This window comes from Xiphophorus maculatus, chromosome 5 (genome assembly GCF_002775205.1).
Source record: "Xiphophorus maculatus strain JP 163 A chromosome 5, X_maculatus-5.0-male, whole genome shotgun sequence".
NCBI classification, from domain to species: domain Eukaryota; kingdom Metazoa; phylum Chordata; class Actinopteri; order Cyprinodontiformes; family Poeciliidae; genus Xiphophorus; species Xiphophorus maculatus.
Window position 1 is genome coordinate 20076473 of NC_036447.1, and position 18660 is coordinate 20095132.

An 18660-nucleotide genomic window follows, 5' to 3' on the forward strand; every position below is an offset into this window, starting at 1 on the left:
CACCCACAGGCTTTAGCTGTGTAAATGAGCTAAAGCCTGGAAGAGAAAGAAGGGAAAAAAGAAAACAGTATAAAGAAGTAGCTCTTCAGACTGATGGTAAATGATTTATAGTCAAAGTTAATTTTAAAAAAGTCTCTCTTATTTCAATCCCTGGAATTTATTTAGATCGAATATAATGTTGATGTTTCTGGAAAAAACAACCTTCTGTACCAAATGCGGCAAAATAAAAGCCACTCTTATGTTTTAGGGAAAAGGAGAAAATACAGACCCACTGATGATGTGCTGTTCAGAGTTCAGGAAAACTAGAAAACAAAGGGAAGAAGACAGAGCACAGCAAGGTGGAAGTAAAGGAAAAACTTGCATCTCATGAAATGTAAATATAAACTTTTAAGGCAGATAAGCAGCAGGAGTCAAAAAGGAGAGGGGGAAAAAAAGGAAAAGAAAAAAACCCAAAACATTCCTGAAACTATTCCTGTTCAAACTGTGGGAGCTTCTGGAACTTAGAGGAAAGAATAACCAGGCAATATTTCCTCTAGACACCCAAAACGTGTGTGAGATTAGTAGAAAAGAAGTTACTCACTTAAAAAAAAAAAAAATTAACACACATAGCCTAATACAGAATATGATCACCAAAACCTTTTCCCCTCACTAAGTAAAGGCTTTTGAGATTAAATATACACCACATCAACAACACAACCAGGAAATTTACACAAAATAAAAACGCATAAAGCAAAAAAACTCCATGCAACAAGTGTAAAAAAGTGGAAGAACAAGGAAATAAGCTCTGAACACAAAGTACAAAAAGAAAATGTCTGAAATCTGCAGTATAAAGCATTTCTGCTCCCCGTCAGAGCAAATGAAGATCAGTAGGTTTAATCCTCGCTGAAAGCCTATCAAATCAAAAGCATGTCATGATGGGTAAAAACAGAGAACTCAACAGCTTCAAAACTTTACTCTGGCAAAAATTAATGGCACTGGTTTCAGACTCCTTTAGAAATGTCTTAGCCATGACCAGGTGCTTTGAGGAGTCAGTTTCAGAAAAACCTGGAGGCAGGCACAGCTTTTTCCCCTAAAAGCAATAAGAAAGGAACTCCATCCACACTCACTGCTGAAGGATGTTAAAGTTCATCACAGAACATTTTGACAATCCAATGAGAATATAGTCTGGTCACAGGAGACCAGCATTACATTTCTGAATGCAACGTGTTTGGAAGACAAACTGGACGCAAAGGTCAAGTGACGGTGATGTCTGGGTTATTCTCGACAAGGTGGATCAAATATGGATTTCAAAGCAAAACAGCCTGAAAAACACCAAAAGGAAGCTTTTAATTGGTTTCAAAGCCAGACAACAAAGCCATTGATGCCCCAGTCAATCTGACTAACCTGAAAAATTGTGTGGAAGAACCTGTTCTTTTACCTTTTCTACTCAGTACTAAAGACATTTTCAGTAAATATCTGCTACACTTCTATACTGTGTGACTTCACTTAATGCACCCAATTTATGGAGTATTTTGTTTTGATGTGATTGTGACAGATCTGGTGCAAGTTTCATGCCAATGGCCACATAGGGAAAAAAAAAAATCACTTTACTGAGAAATATTTTTTTTTTTGCTTCATCAATTTGAATGAATCCTTCTTTTTCGCACCTTTTTGTCTTTAGGTAATGGGCCATGGCATAAACACTTCCAGAACCTTTGTCATGAAAACATAAGATAAAAAAATAAAATCTATACAGTTAGAGGATCTGTTAAAGAATTCTATGATATTTGGTAGTCATTCATATCTTTTGTTGAAATAATTTTTGCAGATAAATTTGTGTAAAGGTCAAATGTTGGTTGTTTCACTTATGCACAAACCTGTACCTTGCATGGGCTGTTGCATGAATACAAGGTGGATTTATGTGGGGGTAATAAATCCGGTGTAGGAGGGGTGGGGTGGGACGGATTTCTGCTGTGTGTTAATGTGTCTTTGTTTTATGAGGTTTATGTTAAAAAAAAAAAAAAAAAAAATCAACCAAAAAACCAAAACAACAACAAAAAAACAATAAAATCTGCAACAGAAGAGTCAGTGAACACTTCCTGTGTACCTCACAGGTAGATTATGTGTTTAGGAGTCAAGAGGTTGTTGGATTTTGACAGACAAAAACAGGAGATGGGCATGCTCACACTGTGCTCGATGATCTGTGAGAGACTCTTTCACTGCTGCAGAGAGTTTGGTTTAATCTCTAGCAGCAGAGAAAACCATCAATTTGACAAAAATCCCGTCTCAAGGAAGGAAAAGGGGCACGTTCATCACTGCGTGTCAGTGATGAACGTGTCTCTCATGAACGATGAGAGAGTTTTGGTTTAATCTCCAGCAGCAGAGAAAACCATCAATTTGACAAAAATCCCGTCTCAAGGAAGGAAAAGGGGCACGTTCATCACTGCGTGTCAGTACTCTACTAACCATCATGCAGTCTGAACAAGCCAGTCGCCAGAGTAAAAAGTTGGATTTTCTTTTAGGAAGACTTCCAGGAAGTATGCCAACATTTTATTCCAGCGAGGAGGCTGTTCTAAATAAGCTATAGCTAGTGAGACATGTTGAAGAAAATACCATCTAATTTTAGAAAACTGGACACCCTGGAGGTAGAACAACACCTATTTGGTGACACTAAACTTCATGCACTTTTCTAACAAAACACACAAATGGCACACGCAAAAAAACAAAAACAGCACACTTCAGGCATTCCCCTTTACTCACGTATGCAAACTGTGATCCTGTTTGTTGCTATTTGAAGGAAATATACAGAATTAAACTGGGCAGGTTTCCTTTAAGAGTGAGGGAAGTGACTGACAGATTCCAACACGGGTTCTTCACACAGATACCTACAGCGCTGCTGTCCTTTTTGCCTTTGTGAGACGAGGCCACAACAGCCAGATACTGGATGACCTTCTTGGTGTTCTCCGTTTTCCCGGCACCAGACTCTCCTCTGAAGAACGGGAAAAACAAAGAAAGAACAGGATTAACAGATCCCAGGAGAGAGAGAGAGAGAGCACCATAAGGATAAACAGAACTGACAGGATTTCTGTTCACAGTTCAACAGTCCAGTTTAATTTGATGGGAATCATGTGCTGCAGAGATAACTTCACCATGCCTGACCCAAAGTAAAATCTAACTTGCCGTTATGTAATCTGATCCTGGTGGAATTTTTCCAAGTCTGAAAATTCAGCTGATGTGGGATTATTTAAGTTATTTCAGTCTTTTGGTTTAGCATTAAAACAGCACATGTAGGGATAAAAGTGCAACTGTTTACTGACACCAATCATAGACGTCAGATCAAAATGATGCACATAGTGGTATGCATCTTGTATTTGGATACATGCCACTTTTCAAGTCACAAAAAATCAAAACATGGTTTTGGGAATCAAAAACAACCTGGAATAACTCTGCCACGATACAATAACTCCTGTAATATGAATTGGCAGAGATTATTTAAATGAGTTGTTGTCCTACCAAGAACCTCAAGAAATTGGCAACAAGGTTAAGATTATTCCAGAAGCTTGATGTTTGCCGGCTTTATTAGTCAAATGGTTTATATACGTGGTTGAGATTATTGTCCCTTTAATATAATGTTACAGTTTAACCATCTGACCCCATCTGATGTGAAGAAAATCGCAAGAACCACTAGCAAAGATTGATTGAAAGGATGCCAACACCTTCAGGCTTGACTGACATTTACAGAAGCACATGGACAAGGCAAATGTTTTCTGCAGATATTTTTATGTTCAGAGGAGACAAAGATCAGGTGTTATTAAAAGCTGCAAGGGTCACAATGACAAAATAAATGTTTTAAAGAGTCCAGGTGGCTTTCAAACCTTAACACACCATATCAGGCAGGCCAAACTAAGGCTTGTTACTGGTCACTTATAAATCTCTTTTGGATCCAAGTTAGAGTTATGGGAAGGCCATCAGACCGCTCTAACCTGAAGTATGTGCTGCTACACCTTTTTAAAGTCACTCAAATGTTTTCACAAAGCAACATGGACAGATTCTTTCCCTCCACACAACAAACTTGGATACAGAAGTCTGATTAAACCCAGAGATGTCAGGCAGAGCACACATGCAAGCTTGTTCGAGGGTCCTTAAAAGGCACGGGAAACTCTGTGTGTTGGGGTTTGGCAGCTCCAAGAGGAATCCAACTGTGGTGTCATGTTTAGGCTGAGTAAGGACGTACAACATCCAGACTCAGGCTGCAGACATTTGGGAATACAGATTAAAATGCATCCAATATTTTCTCCTGTTAATTGGTGACTTATCATCACTGGAAGTGACTTGACATTTCCAGCTTACCATCAGCAGCAACTTTATAATTATGTTCAAACTTGTGTTGCGAAATGTTTATCTTGCCTCTTCTATGGAGTTTTACGGTGCCTTTCAAAGAGGAAAAATATCCACATAAAAAAACCCCAAAAACTATTTTTAGACTTTAAACAATATGCAGACAGACTGTTGAGAGTCAGAGCACAAATATGGTACTATACAGTTTTGCTTTTGCTTTTGCAGATAAAAATAAAAAAATAAGTAAAATATTATTGGGGGGAAATGTGTGTGAGAAGCTCCTTGTACTTTATACTCTTCATAGATTTCACTCTCATGTCCTCCCTGGCCTCTATTACATTATTATATGTTAACATCTACAAAATGCATTTACTATATTTCTAACCATTTTACACACTAAACTGAGTAGAGGGATATTATTTAATAAAAAACATCTCCTATTCCACTTGTTACTCCAGAACTGTAACATTAACTTGTCGTAAAATATCACACAAGACCCAAAAAAACCAGTGAAACTTCACAAATGTTCAGCGGTTTTAAAGCAGAGGCCTGTTGAGGTTTAGAAACCACAATGGTTGTTTAAATATAAAGTTTAAGGCAAGGTACAGTTCAACATCCTGACAGTTTCTCCCTCTTAGCCCTTTTCATTCATGCTCCATACAAATTTCCCTTAGAGTTAAACATCTGATATTTGGCTGCTGGTATAGAGTTATCTAAACTTTTCCAGTTTCCCTCTGATAAGGAAGCATAATCGCTGAGGAAATTGCTTGATGGGAAAGAATGTACTGCATCCTGGTTGCAATAAATTAAAAGCAAAGATGGGGAAAGCCTTTTTCTCTCAGCTGGTTCAGGACACCGGGAATATTCAGTCCAGATATTGAATGAAGTTATGCAGTCAGATCTGTCTGAGCTCACTTTGAAAATGGAAACATTAATTATGCATTTCATGTAATCTGTTGACGTGTGCATTTCATTTGTACAGCACATATCCCCCCGGTCTTTACCTTAAGTAGCTGCATGCAACACACCTGTACTGGAACTGGATGAAGCAAGGATATGACATTCAGCTTGAATGACTAATAACATGATAACCCTCTATAATTATATCTAAATCAATTTTTTTAGTAAATAAACAAGCCAAAATTTAATTAAAATTAATGCACCGAGTCCAATTGTCTCTGGATGTCTCTGCAACTGTTCAAAAATTCTCAATAATTTGTTTAGCTCAAATAAACAGAGATGAGCCCAAACATTTGGAGAGCTAATCTGGTTCCCCATCAGAGTTCAGGACACACTTCCGGACTAAATCCCTGGGTGACAAGCAAGGACACGGATCTCCCAGAGAACTGCAAAACCTTTAGCATGAATAGAGGAGAAAGGAGTATTCATTTACTTTTTTGCCGTTTCATTTATTTTTGGCATCTGGTTTAGATCTCTGCTTGCATCAGCATTATGCGACTCTTCTGTGACATCAAGTCACATAACACAACATAAATGCGAGAGACATTTGGAGTTTGTTTCACTTACGTGCAGAGAATGGACTGGTCCTCACGATCTGCAAAATCAAAGAGAGTGGCAGGTGACTCAGCAGCATATGAACAAAGGGATGAATTCAGTTCATCTGCAAAAGAACTGAAACTAAATTCTATTTGGGGTTTATACACCAGCTGGTGGTAAGAGAGGGTCTCGTTTCAGTTCATTGATGTGAAAAAGGGTCTGAACTTGCAGTGGTGAGAGAAAACATTTCCCCTCAGACAGATTTGTTATTTTTGCTTTTTTTGGTCAGACTTGAATGTTTCAATACAGCTCAGTTTATTTACAGATCACCAATTTGTAAAACAAAACAAAAAACCCACCCATCTAATAGAAAGGCCACATTGCAAAAGAAACCCCCCCCCCCAATATTCTCTTTATATAGAGATACAGTCAATTCAGTCCAATCATACAGATTCAATGTGACATCCATGTGTTCCAGTTCAATGCTAGATAAATTTGTTGGTAACAGAGAAAGTTACAATCACAAAATGCACACACTCTTGATCTGGTCTGTGCTTGACTGGTAACTTCATAAAGTAAATGTAAACAAACCACACCACCTATCAACTACAGTCTGGTCTTTTTTTATCCAGAGTTTCCTTGCACTGTACCAGCTTGCATAAATAACCAATCACAAACAGCAAAACAAAAATACTGCACCAAGAAGCAGACATAAACAAAAACAAAAGAAAATTTGATATAATATATCTGAATTTTGTACCCTAAGGATATTTAGTCACACATACAAAATGCATACTCAGCATTGTCTATTTTAGGTAACATTTATTTCAACTTACTTTACCTTTAAATGCAACTAATATTACAAAAACAAAACTCAAGTATTGTTTTGTTGGTTGTTAAACTTTGTGCCAAGAGAAATTTGGAAGTAGGAGTCTGTAAGAGGGCAACTGTTCTTGCAAAGTACTATACATAAGTCACTCCAAATAAATAGATTCAAACTCTGATACAGTCAGTTCAGCTCTGTTTCTGATACAATGCAGTTGGATTAGTTTTACAGCACTCTAAAATTACTCTGGTGTGAAACCTGAAGTTCAAGTAGTGTGAAACTAAAGTCATACCACAACAGTTTTTATCTAACTAATCTGAGCGATAATTCATTCGATTCAGTCCCTGTATACAAAACACCTCCAAGCCTGATGCTGAATAGCCAAGAGCAACCGCTGCAACAGGAGAATCACTTCATTTAATGTTTACATGCCGAGTCAAAAACTACGTTTCTTCCCAGATCTGCCCCACATATAACACAAGCCAGTGCAGACGCGGTTAGTTAGTGCTAACTTGACTTTGGCCACTTCCCTCCATTCCTCGTAGGCAGTCACAAAACATGCAGCCGGTTCCTACTCTGCACTTCCTAATTAAGGCAGAGTGAGAGGGAACGTGCGACGGCCAGATAAGCGTGTTTTTGAACACTATCCAAAAACACCGCTCACTCAACAAAACCTAAAAGGGAACAAAAATGCTTAAACATGTATATGACACACAGTCAGACATATGGAGTCAATATGATTGTCAAAAAAGGCCAGAGATCTTTACACCTGTAAATATAGTGGGAACACAGAGGAATAAAATGGTTTTCTGCTGCAATGAGACAGCAACTCCCTTCTGGGAATTTCACATTTTTATCTGCTGCACATCAAAGACTGAAGGGTAATTTTGGAGGACTGGGATCTCAGCCAAGGCTGAATGTTTCAAAGCTTAGGAGAGTTATCTGAATTTGTGGTAGTTATGCATCACGTTGACTCCAACATGAGAATTGTTCCTACTGGACTAGTCAGTGTGAAACATCCCGCTTCATTGGTTTCAACTTCATGGGAAATACAGCCAGCATTAATGCCGCATAAATTTGCCCTTAGGAGCAGATTTATGTTTCATTAACTAAGAAATGTAAAAATAACTAAGCTGAAACGCACATTAAGCATTACTGGTCATCTTGGAGGAAAAACAGCTTCTTTTAGGCACCATTTTCAAAATAGAAAGCCATTCTAGTCAGGCAGATACTTGTTGATTTCCTCAAGTACAACAATATCTAGAAGTTAACAAACCATGGAGAAAAAAGTCATTTCTGTCCTACCATCACAAATGGAAGCTGGTGGAAAAAAGACAAATTGTATGTGTGGAAAGATACTTCTTTCCCAGGTATGGTGGAGGATCTGTGACAAAATGAGGACGTTTCTCTCCTAAAAGCATGGGAACCTTCTTCAAGAGCTTGGCCCCAGACTTCTACACATACCAGAAGATTTTAAATAAAAATCAAGTGAACTCTGCCAGAACATGAACAGGCAGTCACTGTATCTTTCAACAGGATAATAATCCAAAACTAGGCCAAATCAATACAGAAATGGTCTCTAAACCACAAAGTTCAACCTTTTCATAAAGACCTCTTACTCTCCATGTCTAAGAAGACCTGAGGGCATAAAAGGCTTAATATAACTCTTTGCGTCAATGGGAGCAAGCCAGTTTAACCACTTTTAGCTCAGCAATACCAGAGGTCCACTCAGAAATGCACAACTTCCAATAAAGCCACATAGGGGGCGATATTCTGCAGGTTTATACACTCCCTCAGAAGAGAGAAAAAAACAAATGAATAAAAAGAATAAGGGGATTTCACGCCACAATATCACTGTATGTTTTTGACCCCAGTTTTCCCTGCGATAACTTATCCACACTAAGAAAGCAAATTTCTGCTTGTGGCACCTCTGTGACTGCAAATATTATTTCCCCTCCATTCATCATATATACAAAAATCTGGGCTTTCTGTGGACATCCGCAGAGACCTCTCACGGACCCCGGGGGGCGGGTACAGATGACAAATTTTATTCACACGGTCATAGAGCGCACTAGGAGGTATGAATCTTGTGAAATCTTACTGGAGAACATGTACTATTGGCAACAGGTCAGGTGAAAAAGGTGACGTACTAACAGGAAGGTAGAAGGTGATTTAAAAAAAAATGCATAAAAAAGTACTGTTTTTCCTAATTTATGTTTTTTCTTTACAAGATCTTTTTTTAAAACATCTTTACCATAGGTCATATTGAAAACATTATTGGAAAAATTACTTAATACAAAGTGGTGATCCATAAATTAAATTATGCAGAAACTGTAATGCAGCATCAGTCCTAAACAAATGTTTATTCTGAAGTATAAGCATAAAGTTAAAACAAGTATTTTTTTCTGCTTTAAACATGTACATTCCTGTAAGGCACACCCATAAACCGAGTCCTGAGCTGTAATGGTGCTTCTGCAAAGGATAAATTGAAGCCATATAATCCAAACACCAGCAGAAATACCAGTCAATCCACCCATTTTCTTGTTTACCTCCACAGCTACAGTGTAAATATGAGCTCTCACGTAAACACCAACTTCCTGTGCACTGGTTTGTCCCAGGCAGTCTTGGATTAGCAGCTATGGTTGATCAAATTAGATATTAACATAAAACCATGAATGTTTTTTTTTATATTTCTTTATATTTCTTACAAATAAAAATCTGAAAAGTTCATGGTACAAATGTATTCTGCCCCCTTTATTTTGGCTACACTAAATAAAACACAGTTCCTTCAGTCAGAAGTCACCCACCCACCCAGGTCTAACTTTATCTCTGATGATTTGTTAAGGTCTCAGTGGTTCATTAGAGAACTGTAGTGTGTAAAGCATTTGTTCTGCAATTAGAAAGTTTGTTTCCAGCCCCATGCCACAAAATGATGTGCCATTGGGCAAAGCACTTATCAGAGAAACATCTAAGAAGTTTATTGCTGCTCTGGAGGTGTTGCAGAGATCCACAGCTAAGCTGGGAGAATTCATCATCAGAGACTCCACAAATCAAGCTTTTATGCAAGAGCAGAAAGATGAAAAACCACTGCTGAAACAGAGCCAAACAGAGGCATCCCTAGTTTACCACAATTGATGAGAGGAACACAGCGAACATGTTGAAGAAAGTTTTCTGTGCAGATGTAACAAGTTAGAGTTTAGGCAAACTAAAGCTGCACATAGCTCCAAATACAACACATGGTGGTTCACCTTCCACTAAGACGGTGATCCTACTATGTCAAAGAAATCCCTTAGATAACATGTTCATGTGTTTGAATGGCCAAGTCAAAGCTCAGATTTAAATCTAATTGAGAATCTGCAACAAGAATTGGGGAGAAAAAAAAGAAAAAGAAGAGCATTTTAAGCAGAAGAATTTATAAGAACTTTAGTCCTCAGATGTGTAACTTTTGCTGCTGTTAAGTTGGTTCTCCAAAAGTTTTCCCTCAGATGGGATTTTTCTGATTTTTATTTCTGAAAGGTTAGAAAACCACATTCCAATTCCCTAACACTTCCCAATTAGGCACTACTGTGTGTTGTTTTGTCACACTACGTCCCAATGCTGTTGTTTGTGATTAAAATGAGACCACATTTAAAGGAAGTTCAATGGATAATGAATATCTTTGCAATTTATTTTAAGAGAGGGCATTAGATCATTTTTTTAAATACCTGTATAACTCACTAAAAATGTGCAAAAGTAAAAACAAAACTGAAAGCTGGCATAACTTGCATCTACTTTTTGACGTGGCCGCAACATCTATTATATGCAATCAAACAGTTCTTTTACAATAAATAAATAAATAAATAAATAAATGAACCAACGTCTTACATTTCCTTTTTGGGTAATCATTTTCTGCCACATGTAGTCATTCTGAATGGGAAAGCTCTAATATTACACAGAATGATTCAACTTTGGACACCGTTAAAACTGCAAACCATCCTTCATAAGTTTCTTTCAAATATTCTTTGTCATGAAGAAGTAGCAGCAAACTGAAGGGGAGATTTTGGAAGAAGGAAATGCTTTACTGCCCTCCGCCCATCTCTCAATCCAGATGTCAACTCCTTTGAGAAAATGTCCTCATGTCAACATGAAATCAAGTGGTGCAAAAGCCCCCTGGAAACAGATTCTGTGGGAAATGAGCTGTTGTGAAATCGCATCACTGCAGTTTGAGCCAAGAGCCATTTACTGTAAGCACGATTCTGCCAAGGCCACAGTCGTCACCTCCAGCTATGAAAACTATGGATTATATTTGATCCACTCTAGTACAAAATGTTTGCAATGAACTGCATTGTTTTACATTCAAAGTTATACAAAAGCTCATTTGTAAAGCTTTTATTTAATTTGAAAACTTTCAGGGTCCAGCTTAAATATTTTAAAACTCTACACAGATCAACAAAATTTGAACAAAATATCAAACTAATGACAAGGTTAATAAAAACATAGCATAAGTTTTTTTTTTGTTTTAATTAAGACTAATTTAGAATGGGTTAATCTTAAAAACTACCCAACCCACAGAGGTAAAACCAAACATATTTACTCATAATAAACAAGGTATAAGTTGTGACATATATAATGTAATATTTTAAAAAACTGACCCTAAACCTAATTTACCTTATTTTGTTACACAAATTATAAAAAGGTATCACTATTCAAAGTATAAATCACTCAGTATGACGGTTTTTAAATAAACTGTTAGAAATTAATAAAAACATTCAATTTCACAAACTGAATACATGTTTTAGAAATCAACTTATAAAACAATATTTTATTGTCAATATTAAAGTACATCAATTTAATATTGACTCATTTAATTCTGATTCAGAAGCTGAGTAAATCACAGGCGATTCATCAAAAATAATCCTCCAGTCAAAACATTTAAATCGATTCTAACTTCACTGCAGGGATTTAACGGAGTGACAGACAGAGAACCAACTGCAGGAGAAATCCTACCTTGCATCATGTTTCTGTAGGCATTGTCAGCTATAGAATAGATATGAGGGGGGACTTCATGCCGTTTCTTCCCTTTGTACATGTCGATGATCTTCTCGGAGTAGATGGGCAGCATTTTATACGGGTTCACCACCACACAGAACAGGCCAGAGTACGTCTGTGAAAACACAAAAATGCCACATTCAAAACTTGGAGGATGTTTTTGCCTTCATGGCTGTTAGAAGACAGTTAGTAAGGAAATTGTGTTTTCGTAAGAAAATGTGTTCATGTAAGGATATTTCAGCCAAAATAAAGCCAAGATATTATAAGTGTTTCCTTCAGATCCAGGTCAAGCCAATATGCACAATCAATAACACTCAGAGGCAATTTGCATGTTTTCTTTAGCGTACTTACATAAATGAGCCCAGAGAAGTACCTCTCACGTATATTGTGCAACACAGAGGCTTCATTAAGGCAGGTGAGCTCGGCCATGTCCTCCACCTTGCTGAACTTGGGCGGGTTCATCTTCTGGATGTCGTCCTTGTTGATGGTTGCCTTCTTGCCGTTATCAGCCAGCTCCACCAGCACCTCGTCGCCATGCTCCTCCTTGATGCTGGCCGCCTCGAAGCCGTGCCTCTCCGAGGGGATCCACACCAGCTTCTTGGCCGCCCAGTCGGCCTGAGCCATGGGGCTGTTCAGGAAGTCCTTATCGACGAAAAGGAACTTCTCGTCCTCTGTCGGGGCCTTGCTGGACATCTTGGCTAGTGGTGGAGGGCCAGATGCTGAAAAGAATCGGTGCATTAAATGTTAAAAATGGATGGCACATGGAGAAGCCATGTTACAGTCGAACGAAACCATATTTACGGGATCACAATCGAAGTGTAAAGGTTCTCATTTGAGGATAGAGAGAAAGAATAGCGTGAACATTGGAACAAGTCCTTTCAACTTCTTCATATTTTCCACAATGCATTCAAAAACATAGCTGTATATTATTGTAACTGTGTGCTAAATAAATGTTCTTGCAAACAAATATCCAAATATAATGGTGACTCTGGAGGAGCTGCAGAGATTCACAGCTCAGGAGGGAGAATCTGTTGATGGCAGAAATATTAGTTGTGTATTCCACAAACCTGGCCTTCAAGTAAAACCATGAGCAACATCTCAAGTTTCCATCAGCCAGGTAGAGAACACAGCAAACATATAGAGTCGGATGCTCTGGTCAGATGGAACTCACATTTTCCCGATTAAAGCATGGTGGTGGGATCATTAGGTTGTGGGGATGCTGGTGAGCACTGATGACTCATTACTGAAAAATAAACTTGTATTAAACAACTTGAGACTGAGATAGAGGTTCACCTTCCAGCGGATCAATGGCCCTGAGCCTTACAGCCATAGTTACACTGCGGTGGTTTAAATGAAACTATTTTCATCTCTTAGTCAAAGTCCAGATTTAAATGCAATTGGGAATGAGTGCTCCCCATCCAGTCTGACTGTCTTTGAGCTATTCTGCAGAGAAGAAATGAGATGCAGCCATAATTGCAACAAAAGGAGGTTCTACAAAGCTTTGACTGAGGGGACCTAAACACAAATGCTCAGCACACTTTTCAAATTTTTATTTTCCTTTCTATTCATATATATTACACAAAATACATTCAAGCTTTGCAACATGACAAAATAGAAGATGATAACCATGAATACTTCTTCAAAGAACTGTAATCCAGTAAAATTATGTCTTGCTTATAGCTAAAAGACAAAATGTTTTTTTTTTGTTCCCCCCCTCCATTAGGGAGTTTCAGAAGGCAGCCATTCTCACGGACGTCCACCTCCCTCTCGACCCCACACGTCACACGGGAAACGAACAAACAATTCCCCTCTCAACTGCCGACATAACGACTGAGGCTGGGAAATTGGTTTTAATTAACCTCACAACATTGTGTCAACAGATTTATCTGAAAGACAACCCAAACAACTCATACAGAGCGACTTGTTCTGCTACTGAACCATCGAGTTCCTCTTAAATTTAATAACCACCATTTTTTTCTCCATGTCCCTCCATATCTCTCTCCCTCTCAGTCTCCTGCTTAGGGAAGCTTCAGTCTCGTGCTGTGATGACCATATAAGGGCTCCTTCTCTGGAGCAGGGCTCCTTTCTGTGGACCTAAACAGCAAGGCAAGTGAATTCCCAAACAAAGCCCATATAGGGAATAGTATGTCTCTGGTCGGCTTGTCGTTTACTGCAAAATGATAACAGCGAGGCAGAGAGGCTGAGGGGGCTCAGGATTTTAATAGCCATGCTTCACATGGGCCCCTGTTGGAATTCATTTTTAAATGTTGCAGTCAGTGGCTGCATTGTGAGCAAGTGTCTGGCTGTTACAGAGACCTGCAGAGGAAGGCAACTTATAACAAACTAGAGTAGCTGCATCCTTCTGGTGCTTTGTAGAGAAAGTAAAGAGTATAAGGCAGACAGGCGTCTACAGTGACTCCCATGCAAGGTGGAGCAGCTTTCCAGCTTTGCTGACTAAAGAAGACGATCTCTGCTTATTATTACCCTTCACACAAAATGTGTAGCATAAAACTAACTCAACCATCATCATTGTGACACATGGTAGTGGTAGCATCATGCTGTGAGGAGGTTTCTCTTTAACAGCAAGAAGAAAGTTGATAGGGAAATAGATTGAGTTTAATTCAAGAAAACCTGGAGGAAATCATTTCTTCCAGGAGGTTTCCATTCCTAAGACTGTATGAACCAACACTGTTTGGGTATAAAAGTGATATGGATCCTATTTTATAGCATTCTCATCGGATTATCGTCTAACTGAACACAACAGAAATGAAACCACGGATTTAGTGAACTGTTTGTTAAAGACAGCGCCCACTTCTCCATCACAGAAGCATCAAATTTATTAAACAATTATCAGTGATATTTTTCACCCCTTAATGGGCAAGTCAACAAATACAGCTAGTTTGGTTAAATAAATCTAAAACAAAAAAACAAACAAACAAAAACATACTTCTGTATTCATAAGAAACTCTGTGAAGCTTTCTGGATGCATCATAAATCACAAATCTTTCTCTCTGCAGACCCTTGCTTTTATCTTTTTATTTGTGGAGACTGTCACAAACTGAGTGGGAACTAAGTAATAAAACAGCCCCAACCTTCCCGAGAACACTTATAAACAGTCCACTGAGACAAAAAAAAAAAAAAAAAAAATAGACTATTTAAAAAGAATATGACCACCTAAAAACCTTCCATCAACCTATCAACAGTGGTCAAAGACCAGAGATGAAAGTCTTTGTAAGGGATTGTGAGAGACGGGGGAATCAGCTGATGCTCTGATGGTCTGCAGATAAACGTTAACAGACATTTCCTGACACACCCCGTGTTTAAAGGAGACACTGCTCCTCCTCATGCGCCTCTAGCTTTCCTTTTACGCAATTTCATTTAATACCCACATCAAGCCTTTGATCATTTAAAATGTTGCGCCAAAGTTTTTGCATCTTAAAGAAGGCTGACTGAAGTGGTTGTGAGAGTTTGACATAAACAAACTAAAAACACTCATAATCAGTTACAATGTCTACAGCCAATCTACAATTAAGCAAATTGAATTATGTTAAAAATAATTCAGTGTGAACACCATATGTTTGAGAATACGTCTGTATAATTTGGGTTGCAATAAAATTCCCAACTTCAAAAAATGTGTTCAAAGTCATTTAGAAGCATTAATAATGTCTCTGTTTAAAATAATAAACTAGTGAAGATACGGCCCTGGAGACTTTATGACCTTTCTATTTGTGGTAGGGGAAATTTGACCTTAAAGGCCAGTAAATCATGTTTCTAATTTCCTATCCGAAATGCTCCACAAACATTTCTGATATCATCAAACTAAGAAACCTTAACGCATTTAGGACCACAGCATTAAAAAAAAAAAGCCATAAACAGAATAATGTTTTCTGAATCTAGCACTTGATTTCTGCAAAGAATCATAAACTAGTATACGAATGCAGAGCCATCAGGCTGAACACAGAATACAAATGTAGTGAAATCAAAACTCCCTGCTCCTTCAGTGAGAGCAAATTCCTTCCTGCCAGCATACAAATATAATGAAACTGTCACAAAATAAAACCTTAATATCCCCACTCATCGTTCAAACACCCGTTAAGGTCTAATTGTGGTTCAAAAAGATCTGGCCCAAAATCCAGTAATAATTTCACGCCTATGTTCATGAAAACAGGAGAGCATTTCTAGTTTGCCTTGACATTCTGCATCTCCGACCTCCAAATAAATTAAACATGATTGTCATACAAGCATTAACTTCATAGGACTATATTTGGAAAACAGGAAACGCCATTAATGGTCAGAGTCATGCTTTTACTGAGATAAAAGTGGGACTTCCTTTTATTCTCAATCCTGCATCTCTCCATTAAACAACTTGGTCTGTTGAATTAGCAATAAAACTACTCCTTGGTCAACCTTATTTGTTATATTCACAAAGCAGCTTAGTGTAACTATCGCTCAACATTGTGCCACTTGTCTTACTTAATATCTGGCCTGTCAAATAACAAACAAAATCAGCTGAACACGAAACAGACAAAAAAATTAATTAACTAATCCGAACGCGTTAATTGGTTACTCATAACAAGAACATGAGTTGACTAATAACTTACGCTCACACAATACGACGGGCTAATTAGCCAATTATATCCAATTTCAGGAAAAGTAGGCAAAAAAAAAAAAAGCAGAAATGCGGTTAAGTTAAAAAGTGCCGTAGCGGATTGCTGAAGTCTGACAGGTGCACTTCAATCAATTTAAAGATATCCCTCCGCTATAAACTACTCACATAACGTGAAGAAAGTTCGGATTTGGAAAGCTGGAGTTTGGAAAAGGTGGGCGTCGACGAGGTACTCCCCAAGCAAGCAGTCCAAATGACCCCAGTCAATTTAAAAGCCTTACCATTTAAACTGTTCCTCCCTCTCGCCTCCTCCACCAGCACAGAGGACCGAGGCTGCGGACATGCGCAGTAAGGTCCACCAGCGGGTTGAACAGAAGAAAACTAATGTTGATGAAGTTACAGAGGATAAGAAGTCAAATTTATACTGCAAGCAACCTTGTATTATTGTAGACTAAAATACTTAAGGAGATTACCCTGACAGTGGATTTACTTGTGCTACACAGTTTAATTTAGATTAATATCTGTGCTTACACGCAATAATGAGAAAGAGAAAGTACAACTGGGGTTTTGCATATCACAAATAACATGATTTGATCTTTATGCAAGACACTAAAATAATTTATTTCTAACCTCAAGCAACACTTGGCTGGCAATTGGCAAATATTGTTTATCTCCTTTTAAATGGACACATTGGGAGGGAAAGTTTATTTACATTATGTGTTTACGAAAGGTAAGTCAATCAGATGTCCTCATATTTTATTTGGTCATAAGGTCCAATCAATGACTGCAATCAGGACCTGGAGTATTTGGCAACAAAACAAGCCCAAATTATCTGATGTTTTGATCAGACCAATCATATCCACTTTAAGCTGAAAGGAAGATTTATAAAATCAGGTGCAAGTTTGAAAATCTTAGTAATGCTACTAAAGCCTTTTAGAAAAAAAATATGTTTTTTTATGAAAGAGAGATGGACTGCTTTCATTCTTTCTCTCTGCCATGATTGAATGTTTTAGTTTTCAGATTCTCCCTACACAATAGGTCCTTATTTGTTAACCATTACACATTTACTAACTCGTTTAATCATTATCACCATATCTGTGCTTCAAGGTTTTTAGTTTTTCTTTTCCAGGTTCCCATCATTTTATCTGCTCTGCTGTTTTATCTCCACCTTTAGTTCCTTCATCTGCTTGCTGTGTCGATTTTTCTGAGATTTTGGTTGTCAAAACCTGCCAGTCTCTGGTACCTCTGTCCACCGTTTTGGTAATTCTCCTCCTCAACCGTAATGTTCTTACATACCGGCTTGGACCATCTGGAGTTGGTGCAAGAAAGAAGCTCTGAAATGTAATGTAACCCTGTAGCCTTACACTACCAAACATATTTTTAAATATTGGCATATCTTGGAAGATAAGCAGTTGTGACGTTTTTGATGTAACATAGCAAAATTGATAAAAAAGGTTTAGAGTTCTTCATTTTTATGCTTAAAATAGTGAAGTAAATAAACTGGAGTTAACATGTGATGTTTGGTTTTTAACTAATCTTCTCTAAATTATGAAGAGGAAAGCAAACAAGTCTGATAGTGACAAGGTAGAAGACAAAAAGCAACGAAATAGTGAGTTGGTCAGGATTTTGTTACAGTTTGGTTCATTTTTCAAATAAATATGTCACACTTTAATATTATCATAAAAAAGCCAAGATTTCCACAAAGGACAACTTGTGGATTATTGTAATAATCTACATTTTCCTTTAAGAGATGTCATATATTTATTCTAAATAATAAAACATGACAAAGCGGTGCATTATTTAGCCAACGAGGCTATGACCATTTCAGAAAATATAATAAAGGCTTGAAGAGTCTTGTTACCAGAAGGAAACAACATGATGAGTAAAACACATAGTTACATTTAAGCCCCTGAAGAGGAGGGTTTCACCATTTCTATGTCAGTGCTAATTGTTTAGTAGGCCTCACCATAATAGTTCTATTTTGAGAAACTGAGAACTGTACCTGAACACATTGGATGTTGATTAAAAACTAAATAACGTAAATTATCTAGTGAAGACAGAACTGGCAATGAACGTCTGTGGGCTCCAGTCCAGCGTATGGATCATGAAATGTGCTCCCTGTCCTGATAAGGAAAACCAGCAGAGGATTCCCCTTCACTGTAACGTCTCTGGAGAGTTCCCCCCAGCACACGACTCATAGTTAAACAGATTATTGTAAGTTTTCTTTGTGAGTTTTCCATTTTTACACCCTCCACATTCCAGCATGGAAAACAAATCCTCCCTCCTTGCTGCATCCATCCTTTTCCAGTTTCTCCCTAATGGAACTTCCTATATAAGGACACCATTCTGTTTGTTCCAATAAATCAAGCGGCTTTCCGATGGCTAT

At 37.9% G+C, this 18660-nt stretch overlaps 1 protein-coding gene across 3 annotated transcripts in view; it reads right to left on the reverse strand.

Moving 5' to 3' along the window:
• myh11 (myosin heavy chain 11) overlaps positions 1-16527 on the reverse strand; it is a 30829-nt gene extending 14302 nt beyond the window's left edge. Inside the window, exons 1-6 of one of the 3 annotated variants that reach the window (XM_005797223.3) lie at positions 16443-16527; positions 12020-12387; positions 11627-11783; positions 5845-5872; positions 2869-2968; positions 2740-2766 (exon numbers count right to left, since the gene is read on the reverse strand). In XM_005797223.3, coding sequence (XP_005797280.1) covers positions 2740-2766; positions 2869-2968; positions 5845-5872; positions 11627-11783; positions 12020-12361 — 654 coding nt within the window. In that variant the 5' untranslated portion in view covers positions 12362-12387; positions 16443-16527. The remainder of the gene's footprint in view (positions 1-2739; positions 2767-2868; positions 2969-5844; positions 5873-11626; positions 11784-12019; positions 12388-16442) is intronic. The other 2 variants (XM_023333314.1, XM_023333313.1) reach the window with 2 other exon arrangements.
• Between the last annotated feature and the right edge of the window lie 2133 nt (positions 16528-18660).